The 17,795-nt window shown below is 40.1% G+C and overlaps 2 protein-coding genes across 2 annotated transcripts in view; one reads left to right on the top strand and one right to left on the bottom strand.

Annotated features, from left to right (window-relative positions):
• ZNF475 (zinc finger protein 475) overlaps positions 1–15,282 on the bottom strand; it is a 62,429-nt gene extending 47,147 nt beyond the window's left edge. The window contains exons 1-3 of the mRNA XM_085305407.1: positions 15,217–15,282; positions 7,316–7,380; positions 5,283–5,447 (exon numbers count right to left, since the gene is read on the bottom strand). The gene's annotated coding sequence lies outside the window, so the exon portion shown is untranslated. The remainder of the gene's footprint in view (positions 1–5,282; positions 5,448–7,315; positions 7,381–15,216) is intronic.
• A 1,888-nt stretch (positions 15,283–17,170) lies between these two features.
• The window catches only part of LOX (lysyl oxidase), an 8,792-nt gene continuing 8,167 nt past the window's right edge, over positions 17,171–17,795 (top strand). The window contains 1 exon segment of the mRNA XM_085305405.1: positions 17,171–17,794. Within this exon segment, the coding sequence (XP_085161531.1) occupies positions 17,560–17,794 (235 nt within the window). The 5' untranslated portion in view covers positions 17,171–17,559.

Genomic DNA, 17,795 nt, shown 5'->3' with positions numbered 1-17,795 from the left:
TTTGCTTCCTCTGAGACATGGTCTAAATTCTTCTATTCTGAAGATCTACCTAGTACAACACAGTATATGAAGTCTAGTAAGTAGTGTATGCTACCTGGCATATCAGCAATAACTCTACTTCTCTAGCCATAAGGAGAACCTAAAGTTCTATTTCCTTTTAGTGTCATCATATTATATAAAAGCCAGATTCCAAGATGTGGACACTTCCCTACCAGACCTACCAGCCTGTCTGCTAAATCTGGCAGAAAGATTAGTTTGGGAGCATAATGAAGTTGAAGAAAGTTATTTTAGACAAATTCTTTAGTCTAAACACCCAGTTCAAGTCTCATCCCATCGCAAATTAAAGAGCTCTCCAACACCTGGGAGGTCTCTGAACCAGCAACATTCATCCTGTACAATTTGGGATCTGAATGGAATTATCTACAAATAGAGCAGATTAATAAATACCATAGCTAACGGATAAATGAAGTTTTATTTTACTATTATAACTATGGCCTTSCATATAGGAARGCCAGCATACTGGCTTTCAGGACAACACTGGATATGCCAGGTTTCTGAAAATCTGAAGATTTGCAAGATCGAAAATCTTGCTTATAGATTTTAATGTGCTTTTTCTAACATATCARCTAATCAGGGATTTGGTCAAAAATGCAACTTCAGAATCAGAATTTGAATTAGAAAACATAGACTTGCATTAAAAGCAGGAAAAGCTGAGATAATTCTTCAACGTGTATTTAAGTGATACAACCTGTATCTTGCAGCCCACAGGGACAYGGGTTGTATAGATACTCTCAGATTGCCTTTCTTGCTTCTGGTCTTCACTATGGCCCTCTGCATAATTTAGGCTGTTCTGAAAACTTAATTGCAGCAGAACCAAAAGTCTTTACAGCACTCTGTGTTGTGATGCTGCCTATGAGGCACATCCAGCCAATTCTTCACACATCCAGCCTTATTGCTAATGTGACCTTTATGAAAGTGTCTTTGCAAGACACTGGAATAGCCTGCTGCCCTTCCCACTTCTCTTGTTGGGAGAATCCTTCCATAGATGTGGGCCTTTATAATCTTTTTTACTGCTTTAGCATTCTTATTTCACATGAACAGGAGATAGTAGGGCAGAGAACAACTTTCTAAATGAAATGTAATAGTTTTTTTCACATTTTATACATACACACCCACATGTACATGCATATGTGAACAAATGCTATATGTATATATGTGTGTGCACATGTGTGTGTATACACATATGTGTATATGAATCTCCAGATAACAGAATCTGTTTGCATTGCAGATGAAAACATACAGCTGATACATACAACAGGACAGACACTACCAGCAAGAGGCTTCAGTCAATAAAGGGCTCCATCCTGATTTCCTTCAATTTATGAACAGAGGTACATATGTCCCCAAATAAGATTGTTTATTTAGAGTCAGAATCAGTGTCACTTCTCTTTTTGTTGTAATTTGCATCCTGTGCTATTAAAGGTGCAGCTTAAAATATCTAATTTCTCTGACCAATAACTGTGGGCCCCAGGGCTCTTAATTCAAACTTTCGTACTGCATGTGCCACCTATATAACGTAGGCTGTCTCTGACAGCATCCAGTACAGGATGGCTTGGGAGGCACAGGTAAACAGGCTCTATCTGCAGTGATCTTCCTTTGTAATACTTTCCTAACTTCCAGAAGTCAGTAAACTAGGGCCTTCCTGAGCACAGAAAGCTGCTTTGAGACTGTTGGATTTAAGACACACATGGATCTATCTTCCATTAATTTCCAAATCCCTTTATATGCCCTCTATATTATGCACTGGCAGTTAGTCCACAATATAATTATATCCTGTGAAAAAAAGAACTTCATTTTTTCTAATGTAAACTTGGAAATTCTACTGTTTTTTAATATAAACAAAATTGTTCCCTATTCTTCTCTGCATCATTCATGATTTTTAACCTCTGTCATACCTCTGCCTCCCTCAGTTTTCTGCTTTATGAACAGAAGGGTCTCATTCCAAGGAACTAACTCATTATAAGAGAAGCAGCAGGATAAGAGGCTTCAGAAATAAGTTGGAACATGGGAAATTCTGACTTACTATAAGAAAAAAAAATCACTATGAGGGAGGTCAAACATTAAAACAGGGACCCAGAAGACTGTTGGATCTTCATCCTTCGAGGTATTCAAAACTGTCTGGGCATAAGAACCTGCTGTAACTGGACCTGCTTAGAGCAGGAGGTGGGCCCAGATGTCCGCTATGTCATGAATGTTTTTACTGATTTATGCATCACTTATACAACAACATTTTCTGTTTGGGTCCTAATATGTGGTAGGTTTCTCTTTTCTTTTCAGATCCTAAGCATTATACAGGCATTTTGACAAATAAGCTGACTTTTCTTACAGACAGCAGTCATTTTTGAGCCCAACACTGTAAGTGCTGAGTTTATTTCTTCCTATTGGCTCTATCTTAGCCAAATCCAAACCCCATATCAGTAGTAAGTTTTGTCATCTCTTTATTTGCCCCTAAATTCTAGATTATTTAATTTAAACAGCACAAGTGTCAGCGTAGAGCTGTTCACTGGAGGAACAACGAACATCCTCTTCCCCTTTATGAAGAAAACTACCTCACAGGTTTTTTAAAGAAAACATACCGCTGCCCTTTGAGAGCTCTATCTTTAATGATCTATTTTCTCATGACAGCTTTCTTTTGTTACAAGCATGCAGTGCAGAATCTTATCAAAAGCACTTTTTAAATTCAAGCATTGCCTGAACTGCTCTTATGTACCTGAATGCACAGGTGAGCAGCAGATAAATATTATAACATGCACRTGGAGTAAACAGAGTCCGCTAGTTCTGACTTGAGAGAATTTGAAACAGTGCTGGCTCTTAGCCTGTGTTGCCAGCACACTGATGAGAGGGGTAATTTGTACTAGCTGAGAAACCGTGTTTACCAATGATAGACTAGACTGGACAAGGAAAAAAAAAATCTGTCAGAGGGAAGCGTGACATTCTTAGAAGACCTGATTCAGACATTTTAAACCTGACAAATTACCAGATGAAACCAGGAGAGGGCAATGAGCACATATAATATCACYGATAGCTAGGAAGACCCAGGTTCCCGAATGGTATGAAACCGCTTTGGATCAGTACTTATTTGCTGCAATATCAGGCCTGAAAAAGCTGCATTTCTGAGACTAAGTATCATTATACTACATACGGTAAGTCTAAGGCTCTCTCAAAACGAAACAAAGGTTTCCACATGGATCTTGCTTAAATAAAAAACAATTTGGAACTGCTGCCGAGAGTTTCCTCTTGGGCTGAATGGAAGAATGTGTTTAACTGGACAAATTCCCAGAATTAATGCCACAGAAATTTGCATTAACAAAACCAACAATCATCATTTTGAAGTGGAAAAACCATTGCAAAGATCTGTTCTAAGAAACTGCTTTCACAACAACCCTGACACAAATGCACTCTGAGTTGCTTCTTTCCCAAAGCATATTATTTTTAAGAAGCCTATTTAGTGCATTTTATTCTTGTACAGAATGTTTAACTTTTGGTGAACTCAATCTGTCCATTAACAAAATGAGGGCAGCATTTTTTACTTCCAAAAAGGAAACTGGCTACTATGTGCATTGCTGTTAGGTCCACTGTAGACATAAACAACAACAAACTGTCCTACTAGATTCAGGCATATAATTTTCTTTGTTTTCTTTAACAGGAAGCTCCCTTTAAAAAGACTGGGTAACTTTTAATTTCAAAGATGCTAAAATACAAAGAAAAAAAAGAGCTGCTTTGGTTGAAACAAAAATAACCTTTTCCAAAAGCAAATGAATAAGCTACATCTTTAGTCTCAGGTGTAAACAAGTGCAGGAGTTTAAACTGGAGCTTTTTATAGCTGAAGTGGAAATATGTTCCATTAAAAAATTCTTCAGAAGCTTGAGTCTTGATTTTTTTATTTTTCAACCTTCTTTAATAATCTAGGTGGCATGTGTTGGATTCTGTTTTTGTCCTAAAGGTATTGGTTTAACATTTTATAACATAATATTTAAAGTCCTTCTGAGGAATTCAGAATACTTTTAGTATCCACAGGAGCAAACAGACACATATTGCCTGCATACCTAATAGTCTAGCGGTTTACTGTAATGAGAAACCGCCCACCACATTTTATGATTTAACCTCAGTGCTTAGTTTTTTTTTATGGGTCCAAATGAGTTAGTTTGTTTTTCTCAAGGAYATTACTATATTACTATAATACATAATATAATATAATATATAATATAGATAACATAATATAACATAATATGCATGCTACAAACATATATAGTTTGTTCACTGTTTGGAACATCTTTATGAAATAATACATTTAAAATATTTGTATAGCATATGCAAACATGATTTAATGTGGCACAAATAATAATACATCCATTTTATGCCACAGAAAATTACTGAATTGTATCCTATATTTTGAAACAAAAGAAAATTTATTATTTATGAAAATATTATTTTTCTGGTAAGGGTGTTTCCACAGTGATTAAGATAAAAATGAAGGTAAATCTACATGAGAGGCATTTAAAAACCTGAAGAGATAAAAGGTGCTCTCTGGATGCTACAAGGTCATCAAAGGCTCAAAAAGAAGAGGAATGGATGTTTCAATAGTTCCATTCTGGTTTGTAGGCTTCTTGGATGAAATGTATCTTAAGACAAAGTTTGAGGAAATGGGAGTGTGGAGGCACATAAGACAATCCAGAGTGCACAGGACTGAATGGGACAGCACGTGAAGCTGAGAATGAGAGAAGACTGACTGAGTTAGATGAATCAAAATGGAAATTTGTCCTTTGTTTCGTTTTCTGATTGCTATCTCTCTTTAACCTCTAAGAAAGGAGTCTTGTTAGTTTTTTTCATATATAAGATACAGTTTATCCAACATATTTTAAGCTTGGGTGAAATTTGTGAACTATGAAGTAGAACTACATCATATTTGAAGTCCTTCTGTAGAAGGACTTCTCTCCTTGGAACTTTGCATTCAGCCAATTCTCCTCTGTGCAACTCTGTATTCAACCAATTTTTGAGCTGTCCTTCTATCTAGTATGCCTTTCCGTTAGAATGTGGATTCTGGATGAATAACGTAAGACAGAAATTTTTAGAAACAGTAACTAYGATCATGTGTTGTGAACATAAATTGCGAGTGGTTAAGAAAATTGAACTTTTTCAAGCTCTGCAGGATTCACTCTGCTGCCAGTATTTAGAAAGCATAAAACATGTAACAAAATGGAAGATTTAGTAATTTCTCTTACCAAACTAAACTGCTTGATGACTTCATGAGAAGAAGGGGTCAGACTGTAYCTAAGTGCTTAGACAACCAAACTTCCTGGTCTAGAAAATGATGCTGGAGAATAGGTGGCTCTCTGCTGTTAGTTGACACTCATTAGTGTTTTTATCAGTCCAGTAGCACTGTATTGCTTGGAATGAAGAAAGCAAAGTTAAATAAATATGTTTTCTGCTCACCAGATGTCCTACCCCAAACTGTTCCTTTGCAGCAACGTGCTCTTTTCTCACAGGCAGAAAACCCATGAAGGGTAGCCAGTTGAGAGCCCGAGATTATATAAGGTTCATTATAAAAGGTGCTTCAGAACAGCACTGGCAGTCTCTCATCAAGCAAGCAGCTAGAAGGAAAAGGTAAAGGATCTTTCAAGGAAAATGAACAAAATTCAATTGATTTTTTTGACTTTTCCAATCATCACATGTTTAAGACACCACCATGGTGTTAGAAGGGGCCTTCTTACTGCAGGTACTGTCTTTAAGATAATCACCTTGGTAGAGGTGTTCAATTTAGATCAATAGGGCACAGTTTTGTTTTGTTTTTAAGTGAGGGGAAGAAACTATTGCATCTGCTGACTTTGGGATGTGGTGCATTCTCTATCATTTGAAATCTTTAATCCAAGATTCTCTTTCTAAAAATGATATCTTAGCTCAGCTACTAATTACAAGCTTTATGCAGAAATTACTGGGTGAAATTCTATGGCCTGTGTTATGCAGAAGATCAGACTATATAGTTATATTGGTCCTTTTTGGCTTTAAAGTCCTGTAAATCCAAATTCTCATCTAAATTCTAACACATGTAATCTTACTTATAACTTTCCCCAGAGGTTTCTAAAAAAGACTATTTCATACACTTCCTATCCAACACTGCTCAGCAACATCATTTTAATATAGATGACATGTTCTTCCTATCCAACACTGCTCAGCAACATCATTTTAATATAGATGACATGTTCTTCCTTAATGGTAGGCAAAGAACAGTGATGGGGGAGTTGGATCTTCATGATGAACAATGTAATAAAAATTAAAGTTACTACTCATCATTGTTTAGTCTCTGTGGAATACTAACCTGTGAGGATAGTTACAGTAATGATGGAAAGACAAATGGTACTTTGAGAGAGTATCTTGCCATTATTAATTAGATCAGATATTTTAAATTGTGCTCTGTTCCTACTTCCCACCATAGCAAAATATAAACTTTAATTAGCTAAAGTTTTACAGCAGAATAGTGTAGGAAATCATTCTGCTTGTAATGTAAACTAAAATGCAAAGCCAGAGCTACAATAAAAAATGTGAAAAATACAGCATATTAAGGAATTTGTGTTCTTTAAAAAATCTATTAAATGCTCTACTGACTGCTGTGAATTCCCACCCTAGTATAACTCAACTGCTTTCCATGGGAGTTGTTCACCGGAAATAAAAGTTGCCCACAAAACTTTAAATATGATTCTGCTCCAGACACACTGCATTGATCGATCATCTCCTGTGTGCCTGTGGGGAAAACRCTCCTGAAACCACACATTCAGTGTCATCCTCCTCAAGCAGCATCTTTGTTCCTGACACTTGCCAAAGCTTATTCAGGTTCTCTATTCTACAAGGTCTCTTTTGTTGATACAGTCCATATAGGAGCTAACGGCTCTGCTCCTTACTCACACTCCTTGAGAGGTCCAAGCAAGACACTGAGCAAAATAATGCCATCAAGTCAAGACTATCTTATTCCTTACTGATTTCTCATGGCTCTTCAGGGAAACTCTTACTGACAGCACTCATCTTACTTCTTCTATGAAGCTAGATTCCAGTGGAGCAGTTGCAAAGACCTTTCACTGGGAAAAGCAGAACATGTAGGAGCTGGAACACCTCTCTACTGTCCTTTCTGATCATAATACTAGAAGCTGTAATCTGGTATACAATGACTGGCAAGAGACACACATGCAATGCAGTTTAAACCAGTTACTGTTTTAGACTTCCAATCAAATGGAATAAAAACAATAAAATCAACTTGGCATACCATGACAGTTTCTGTGCTTACTCTCAAAGACTGGTCTTCAATTAGTAGCTGCTTGATTCTGTTGACTGTGAAAAGAAAACAGTCTTAACTACCGATTTTTATCTTGGCTCATCAAAACCAAACAAGGACTGTCTAAGTGTACTGTTTTGCTACTATTCTTAGTTGGTAAAGTAAGTATTACAGGCACTGCCCAGTCTTCAACATCTTTTTGCAAACACTCCTGCCAATCTAACTGCACTACTTAATGTTTTATTTCAAATAATTTCTTGAATTATCTGAGCAAAGACAAGAGCTAAAATGAAATCCAATAATTACCTGGAAGCAGTGATTTGGTTGGAAATGCATTTCAAATAGATCTGTTACAGAGCTACAGAGAAGAACAGTAAAAAAAAGTTCATAATATTGGTAYGTAAGAAAAATACTAAGATGAAAATTAGACCAAAGAAAAAACTGCTGTGGGTGTTTTACTTGAGTCAGAATTGCAGAGTGACAACTTTGTTCAATAATACACACAGCTGCATGAAGGCTTTCAAATGTTCTAAATGTTGCATCTGTTCAAGACAACAGCCTGTATTCAATGCTATTCATATTGCAGTAGTGGCCAAAAGTAACAGTCAGACTCAGTATCCTACTGTGAGTATCACTGAACCTGTACCTTGGAAGTCGTGGTCCCTGCCCTGGAGAGCTTGCAATCTGGCTTGAGAAAGATGCAACAGCTGGGAAAAGCAGGAGAGGAGTAAGGAGGAATGATAACGGTACCAAGATCACGCAGTTAGATTGGGTAGGAATAGGAACAACAAACAATTTCTCAATAGGTTTAGTACTCTCCTTGCCTTATAAGGAAGGTAAATAAATAAAGCTAGCTTTTCCCAAGACTCACTGAATTAGACATTACTTTTTTCAAACTTCCCAGAATAGTTACACTTGGATATGCCTTGAGATAAGGCATATCCTGCAACCAAGAAATGCTTACCAGTCCAGATCATCAGTTTAGGCAAACTGACATGTTGTATGTATGTTGATTTGTTCCAGGAGTAGAAATGTATATGTTTTGCAACTCATCTGTTTACTTAATCCTCACAGAAACTTCACTTTTTCAGGATGTATAGATGAAACCTCCTACACATAATTCTGTCTGATAAGCAAAAGAAGGCTAACATGTCTCTTGACAATATCAAACATTTGCTTGTTAATGTCAAGCTAGGAATTCAGACTGAGTTGAAAATGTAAGGCTATAGCTTTACGTTTTGTTCTCTGAGAAGACACATTTACCTTGGGACAAGACTAGATATAACAATACTAAGACATCTATGAGGGATTAATGGCATAAAGATGCCTAAATCATATTGTTTATCTATGGGAATTTGACCTCTTTAAGACACCTTCTAAGTCAGAACTCAAATCTCGCTCCATCTGAAAAAGACCTTTTTATCAGGTAAGTTTCTGTGTTCTGCCAGAAGTAGATTTCACTGTAGAGAAGCTGGCTTGTATCACTTGTTTCTGCTCTCCCCTCATTTCTTTTTGAAGGCAAATTGCAAACTGTGTTTCTAATGTCCTTGATGCTCAGCTAGAAGAACAGTCTTGCTAATGCAACGATATTATGCTTTTGTTGTGTACTGACTATATATTCTTCACGGAAATCCAAAGCAGCGGATGATCCAAATCCTACCTATAAGGATACTGGAATTACTCTGCAAGTTCTTAACTATCTCTCTCACCATCCCACCATTGTGCATTTGTCATGTACGCATATTTTATGAATGGCATTATTGATAGCTATTTTGATTGTAGCTCTGTATGCACCTTATCAGGGTTCTTTCCTACAACAATTCTGAAAATTCACCGTGGAATTTGAAAGTGAGTTCTCCTCATATTCTCAACCATTGAGGTTCAACAGAGAAAATTACCTATCTCTGTGATAACCAGGCAAACAACTCAGGAATGATTAAGAAGATGAAGACGTTGTATACAAGATAGGAAAGAACTATAGGACTCCAAGTATAGAGGACAGTTAGAAATTATTTCTAGTTGTAACTTGTAACCTAAGTTCATAATATTGGTATGTAAGACAAAATACTATGATGAAAATTAGACCAAAGGAAAAACCGCTGTGGGTGTTTTATTTGAGTCAGAATTACTGAGTGTCAACTTTGTTCAACTTCAAAGACTTTGTTCGAGTCAAAGACTTACATATGAAAATGAGTGAGACTGTATGAATCTAAAACTCCTTTATGCCATTTTTACAAAGTTAGTTTTGTTTTAGCGATATCGCTGCTGCACAGTGTAAATATCTTTGATGAGATGCATAGTGAGATCATGTTCCAAAATTTCTGCAAACRTGTTCTGTTTTGAGGTTTGCTGAACAGTGTTCCATCTTGTAAAAGATTTACAAGGACTTCTCCCCTGCTGAAAAGGAAAGGAAAATGACTGATCTGACAGGGCATCCAGTCCTCTCCTTCCATAACTAATGTTCTTATTCTCAGAACAGTTCGGTGAGTGTCTCAATACACAATTAATTGTTTTCTCACTTCTTCCTCAGCTTAGACTTACTAGCTGTGTTTTTGGTCTTTTGTGCAAAATGTCTATATGTAGAAGGGAAGACTCTCACTTCTGGAACCCTGCCATGACATGGACATATGTGTGTACAGAACTGTTCAAGCAGATTTTTTTCTGAACTTACTTAGGCATTTCTGGTTTATCATGATGTCCCCTTTTCAATATTCAAAAACTTCAATGAAATTAGTAGGCATTTTGAGATGGTAGGTAGTTCCAGAGTGCATGTGCTCTGCTTATATAGACAATTGAGGACTGAACTCCCGAAAACCAAAAAAGTACTGTTGATACACATGTTGTACAAATCTAATTTCATTAATCTTGCTAAATGAAACTCATCACCACCTACTAGGGACATCAATGTATAGACAGTGGGCTCTTAACTCGAAGTGCCTTGAACTTCTATTCTTTTGTATGCGTTACCACATAATTTRTTAAATTCAAAGTAGACAAAGTCACAGAATCACAGAATAGTTGAGATTGGAAGGGACCTCTGGAGATCATCCAGTCCAATCCCCCTACTCAAGCAGGGTCACCTTGAGCACATTAGACAGGATCGCGCCCAGACTGGTCTTGAATATCTCCAGAGAAGGAGACGCAACAATCTCTCTGGGCAACCTGGTACAGTGCTCTCTCACCTTCACAGGAAAGTTCTTCTTATATTCACATGGAATTGCCTGTATTTCAGTTTGTGCCCATTGCCTCTTGTCCTCTTGCATGGGACAACTGAAAAGAGTCCAGCCCCATCCTCTTGACATCCTCCCTTAAGTCATGTGTAAGCACTGGTAAGATCCCCCCTCAGTCTTCTCTTCTCCAGGCTAAACAGGCCCAGCTCTCRCAGCCGTTCCTCATAGGAGAGATGTTCCAGTCCCTTAATCATCTTCAGAGCCCTACGCTGGACTCTCTCCAGTAGCTGCATGTCTCTCTTTACTGGGGAGCCCAGAACTGGATGCAGTACTCCAGATGTGGCCTCACCAGGACTGAGGAAAGCAGCAGGATCACCTCCCTTGACGTGCTGGCAATACTCTTCCTAATGCACCCAAGATACAATTGGCTTTCTTGTCTACAAGAGCACACTGCTGGCTCATGGTTAACTTGTCCACCAAAACTCCCAGGTCCTTCTCTGCAGAGCTGCTCTCCAGCAGGTCAGTCCCCAGCCTGTACTGGTGCATCAGGTTACTCCTCTCTAGGTACAGGACTCTGCACTTGCTGTTGTTGAACCTCATGAGGTTCCTCTCCACCCAGCTCTCCAGCCTGTCCAGGTCTCTCTGAACTGCAGCACAGCCCTCAGGTGTGTCAGCCACTCCTCACAGCTTGGTAGCATCAGCAAACTTGGTGAGGAGGCACTCTGTCYCCTCATCCAGGTCGTTGATGAAGAAGTTGAACAAGACTAGACCCAGTACTGACCCCTGGGGGAAACCACTAGCCACAGGCCTCCAGCTAGACCATGCTGCTGATGACAACCCTCTGAGCTTTGCCTTTCAGCCAGTTCCCAACCCACCACTGTCCACTCATCTAGCCCACACTTCCTGAGCTTGCCTAGGAGGATGTTATGGGAGACAGTGTCAAAAGCCTTGCTGAAGTCAAGACAGACAGCATCCACTGCTCTCCCCTCATCTACCCAGCCAGTCATGCCATCATAGAAGGCTCTCAGATTGGTTAAGCAGGATTTCYCCYTGGTGAATCCATGCTGGCTACTCCTGACCACCTTCTTTTCCTTCATATGCTTRGAGATGTCATCCAGGATGAGCTGTTCCATCACCTTTCCAGGGATGGAGRTGAGGYYGACTGGCCTRTAGTTKYCTGGGTCCTCCTTCTTGCCCTTTTTGAAGACTGGAGTGACACTGGTTTTCTTCCAGTACTCAGGCACCTCTCCAGTTCTCCATAATCTTTCAAAGATGATGGAGAGTGGCCTAGCAACAACATCCACCAGCTCCCTCAGTACTCGTGGGTGCAACYCATCAGGGCCCATGGAACTGTGGGTGTCAAGTTTGCTTAAATGATTTCTAACCAGATCCTCCTCGACTTCTTCCTTTCTCCAGACTTTCTTTCCTGTCTCCAGGCTGTGGGATTCCTGAGGGCTATCCTGAGTAATAAAGACTGAAGCAAAGAAGGTACTCAGTAACTTTGCCTTCTCTGGATCCTTTGTCACCAGGGATCCCACTCTGTTCAGCAGCGGGCCCACTTTTCCCTAGTCTTCTTTTTGCTACAGATGTATTCAAAGAAGCCCTTCTTGTTGTCCTTGATATTCTGTGTTGGATTTACTTCCAAATGGGCCTTAGCCTTCCTCATCACATCCCTGCATACTCTGACAACATTCCTGTATTCCTCCCAAGTGGTCTTCTTCCACATTCTGTGTACTTTCTTCTTCTGAGTTTTGGCAGAAGCTCCTTGCTCATCCATGCAGGCCTCCTGCCCATTTTGCTGCACTTCTTACTCATAGAGATGCACCCCTCTTGAGCTTGGAGGAAGTGATGCTTGAATACTAGTCAGCTCTCTTGGATCCCTCTTCCTTCTAGGACCCTGACCAATGGGATTCCTCCAAGTAGTCCCCTGAAGAGGCCAAAGTCTGCTCTCCTTCAAGTCCAGAGCTAAAATCCTACTTATTGCCTTGCTTCCTCCACTACGATCTTGAACTCCACCCACTCCACTCTCACGGTCACCGCAGCCAATGCTGCCCCCAGTGATAATTATCATCAATGATAATAATCACTGATGGTAAGTTTTGCACATTACAACGAATACTTCAAGGACAATAGTCAGGGAAGCTTTCATTACAGGTGCTGATACATAAGAAGATGGAACCCCAATGGATTTTCAGATCTCTAATTGAAACTGCAGCAGCTGTCTTATTTTTTATGCACTTTTTAAGAAACGTCACCTGTTATAGGAACCTTTGTGAGACCAACACGGAGTTAGAAAACATTATTCAAAGATGAAGCACACTATAAATTCAGAAGAGAGAAGTTTTCTGTTTAATTTTCACTATGATCTTTGTATGTCTAGGTTCAGGTAAGAAACCAAGCAATTACATGTTGTGAAATCATTCTTATTCAGCTTTACCAACACACCAACACTCTAAATCTTAAAAATCCTGCTATTAAAACCTCAGTGCAAAACCCTAGCTTGATAAAAACTCCACCGGTTTCAAACAGCTTTTATCCTCAGGCATTGCACAAGACCAGACCAACACCTACCTCAGATTATTCAACTGTTTTTTTTTTTTTTTTTTTGACTATGCTCTGAGAGCACTGCAGAGATGCATAGAACCACATAGAACTGCTGAGGTTGGAAGAGACCTTTAGAGATCATCTAGCCCAAGTCCCCTGCTCAAGTAGGGTCACCCCCAGGGTACACAGCAAAGTAACTACAGAATAATTTTGTAATGCAGGTAGATAAACCAAAAATATTAGACAGGCACCAAGGAGGTGACATTTTGACTGATGATCTTGATGTGAAGAGATAACCCACTAATTAAAAATTCTGATCATTTTTGTTGTTTGATTGATTGATGAGAAGTCCATTACAGAAACAAAAATCTTTGCATTCCCTTGTAAGTTCACAGCAGAAACAAAGAAGTTTGAAAGTTTACTTCTGATCTATATTTATGATTATAGAAGGCTGCATGATTAAAGATTTTAAATCAGACCTAAAAATTGCCACTAAATTTAACTGGAAGATTAGCTTTGGTTAAAGTAAATTATTACAGAGTCTGCTTCAAAGCCTACTGATGTCAGAGAAAGTCTGTGACTCCAGTCTGCAATTAGGTTGGTTTGTTAAAAAAAAAATCTCATTAAAGACCTGAGCCTGTAAATACTCAGAATCTTTAGTTTCTAGTGACATCCACATACCAGAATGACTATCTTAATATTTTAATTCAAATATTAAGGGGGAATTCATTACAATTAGGATTCTTTTCATGCAATGTACCTATAAGTGAGTTTTTAAATAAGGATACACTTCAGAAAAATATGCAATATTCTGGTATGTGACAAAATTACCTGATTTGAATATTTGAATGTAAAAAGAACAAGTACAAAAAGTAAGATCAGTAAGATCTACAAAAGAAGGTAAGTTTGAATAATCTAGTTACAACTCAATGTTTATGCAAGCAGAAACATCAGAGGACRTATTTTGCCTACTTATGCATAACTAATGGATGAGTAAACTAAGTTTTTCTCAAATGCAGAAAGCCCTCAAAACTCTTCAAGCTAAAACCACCCACTACACATGAAGACTTTTCTCAAAGCAACTCCTCAGCAAACAACAAAATGGCTTTACTTTTGATCCCAAATGAGTAAATACCAGCTTCAAGGAACTACACAAATATAAAATTTGTCYAGTTTCATGTAAGGATTTTATACAACTATTTATATTTCTTTCTTCATGTATCTGCCTCTAGCTAAGCATCTCAATTTAACACTAAGCAAAAACAAACTAGTCATCCYTACACAATTCAGTTTTATCAAAAATGCATCTATAACAATACAGTGATAGCTTTTTTTAAAAAACAACATTAAACATAGTGTATGATTTGATTGATATAAAAATACAAAATCTCCCTATACTACACCATCAGAGTTTTTTCATCAACAAAACAAACAGTAGTAAGCTTAAAGGTCCTTAAGATGTCCTTCTTAAGACATGCCTATTTAGACATAGCAAATTCAAATGGCTTTGGTTCCATTTTTTTTTAATTCAGGTTAATCTTCCATTTTTTAGATTCAAAACTGCTATTTTATAGTGGTATACTCATAAGGTGAACACCAAGTGCTCCACATGCCATTGAAGACATTTTTCCATTTCTTACCTTTGAATGAGTCCTGCAACAATTTACCAGTTAGACTTAAATATAAAATACCTCCTAATCTCAGGTTTTGAGAAATGACTGGCTATACTTATAAAGTATTGATATCTATTTACGTTGGGACCACAGCCAGTGCTGGATTTTCTAACGGCCTAAATAGACCAAGTCATGAAAGACAGGTGTGATTAGCAACCTTTGAGGAGAGAACAGTAGTTGAATGGACATAAGCATCTAACAATAAAGGACTTGACTTTCTAGGGATGCTGCTAGTGTTTTTTATGATTTATGAAGCCTAAATTAAAAAAAAATGTTGTGCTACGGAAAAAAATATAAACAATGTAAATGGCTGATAAATGGGCAGGGCTATCCACAACTATATTTTCTCCAGTTTTATGAAAAATAGTTGCTTAATCAGGCAAGRCATAAAGAATTATGGCTAGAATCCCAGGGTGTGGAAACATTTTCTAATATCACACACTGGGAAACAACCTGCTGTTTGTAACAGTAGTAAGAATTAGAAAAAGATTAGAAACACAGAAACCTCATTTCTTCAGCGYTGTATTTTCCTCATTTTTAAGCATTTCATCTTCTTCAGTCTTAGTCACTGATTGTTCCAGGCAAAACCTAAAATGAAGAATAACATTTGTAAAGCCACAATGAAAAATATCTGCAAATATGATGAGTAAGAAAACCCCAACCCMAAAACCTCTGCAGTGGTGGGCTATCCAGAAGGGTGCTAACTGGAATGTCTGGCTCCTCCATGTCAAAAATGACTGGTTACTTGTTCCCTTTGAAGGCTCAGTTCAGCAGATGCCCCCTACTAGCCCAGTGCTCACTAGCAGTGATAATGAGCATGCATTTAGCCAACTGGAGTATTCCAAGAAGGAAGGCTATGCTTTCTCGGATGCATACCTTCTTCACGCTTTCCAGAGTGTTCTCCAGCTTGGGAATGTTTAGGGAAACTATTGATTTCCCAGTGATTTTAACCCTTAGATTATCTAGATGACTGCAGAGACATGAACAGTGCTCAAGTAAGTCCACTAGGCTGCACACTTGTCTGCAGCACAGCTCTCCTGAGATGAACAACAGAGTAAGCAAAGAGCGTGCCTCTGGGAGCAGTCTACACCAGCCACCAGGCTTAGATTCTAACCCACTTGTCCACACGGTAACTTTAACACCCCAGATAGCACCACTGATTTCAGAGGCTATGCAGAGCAACTTTAAAATGAAGTACTACTTATACTGCTAATCAGATAGCAGATTAAATCAGCACTCACAATCCTTTGCCGCAGGATCGTGTTTTGCAAGATTTGGTTATTAAGTGGAATCCATTTCAAGTAATGCGTAATTAAACTGCAGTATTTTTTTTTTCAAGAGAACTATACCAAGATTACTAGAATGCAATTGTAGGTATCTGCAGAGCCAGTATCACCTGGACTGTTAACCTGTGAAACCTGGCTGCATCAGGAAGGTGCTTTCAATTTGGTAAGATAAAAACTTCCAGCCTACAACAGCACGGTTTCACAGGGTGAAAAGTCCTCACCATCATCAAACTTGTGGTGAAGGAGTACTTTTGTATTCTCCTCCATTCCTTTGCAAGTATTCATAAGCAAACAGCCCTTGGAAAAATACACCCATAAGGATTTCTGGCTGAAATCCATGGATCTTAATTTGTTCGCCTCACTGGGTGATCAGACTTATCAAAACAGAGCATTTATGAGCTCTTGTAATAGCAGGAAGGAAGCAAGCCACATTTCAGATCACAACCTACCACTCTTCTCCAAGCACACTTTCGGGGAGATGCTCTCTGAGCCAAGTTTATTTGTTCTAGTGAAGGCTAAGTCTCTCCCATGCGAAACTTCATTTTTCATTGAAAACTTACTCTGGGAGGAGCACTGGTAGTATATTTCTCGTGTGACTCATACGCAGAAAACCAAAAGTCAATAGTCAAGAGTTTATTTGATGAAGGTTTTCTCCTAATTAAAAGGTCATTAAGGAAATCTGACTGTTGCTCAACGTTAAATGAAGGTCCCCGGCAGGCGCTCCAGTCTGAGAGATGTGCTGGCCAGCACATTTTTCCAGAAACATGTTTCCTTTCTTACTAACGCCCCCCTCCCCACTGCCCCGCTTCTGGTCTCTGCAGTGCTGATGAGCTAATAGCATTTTTCCTTTTGCATATTTTGGCGTTGCCCCACGGCATACTTTGGCGCTGCCCCGCGGCCTGGCAGGCTCCGCGCGTCTGAGCGCGCCCAACGGCCTGCGCGCGCGCGCGGCGGCGCGCGGGGGGAGCCCAACCGCCGCCCAACGGCCCGCGCGGCCGTTATTGCCCCCTCTGCCTCAGGCCGCCCCCGCGCGGGCCGGGCCGGGCCCGAAGGCTGCGGGCAGCCGTGGGGGAACTGTCAGGCTCGCACGTTTCCAGTCGCATTACGTGAACAAATAGCAGGGGAGCAGCCAGCCAGAAGGGCTTGTGTAACTTTGCAAATGTGCCAGAAAGTTTAAAGTCCCTCATCTCTCCTCCTCCTCCTTCCCTCACTCCAGACACCAGCACGAGCCGGAGGAAGATGAGAGGCTGATTGTTTGCTCCGGCTCCTATTCGCATCCCCTCGCCTATAAATACCGGGGAGAAGAAAAGCCGCTCTCGCCTCCCTGCCCCTCGCCGGGTTTTCTTTTCCCTCGCGAAGGGCCCGCGGAGCCCCTCATGGCATCGCCCGGGCGCAGCCCAGCCTGAGCCCCGTTTCCCGCCTTTTCCTTCTGAACGCGCGGCCGAGACCCCCTCCCCCCCGGGCAGGAAGACGCCCCCCGCCCTCCTCCTTTCCCCCCCTTTTCGTCCTTTTTTTTTTTTTTTTTTTTCCCCTCGCGGATACCTAGGAAGAAGAAGAAGAAGATGCATTTCGCGCCCGCGGGGCTCCTGCTCGCCCAGCTCCACGCGTGCATCTACTGGAGCTGCCTGTGGCCCGCCGGCTGCCAGCAGCCGCCGCCGCCGCGCCGCGACCCCCCGCCGCTGCCCCCCGCCGTCTGGAAGCAGCGGATTCAGTGGGAGAACAACGGGCAGGTGTACAGCCTGCTCAGCCTCGGCTCCGAGTACCAGCCGCCGCGGCGCAGGCAGGCGGCCGAGCCCGT

Source organism: Rhea americana, unplaced genomic scaffold, assembly GCF_003343005.1.
Source record: "Rhea americana isolate MKP2758 unplaced genomic scaffold, rheAme1 scaffold_22, whole genome shotgun sequence".
Lineage (NCBI taxonomy): Eukaryota > Metazoa > Chordata > Aves > Rheiformes > Rheidae > Rhea > Rhea americana.
The sequence above is the reverse complement of the archived record's forward strand: the minus strand, read 5'-3'. Positions and strand labels throughout refer to the sequence as shown.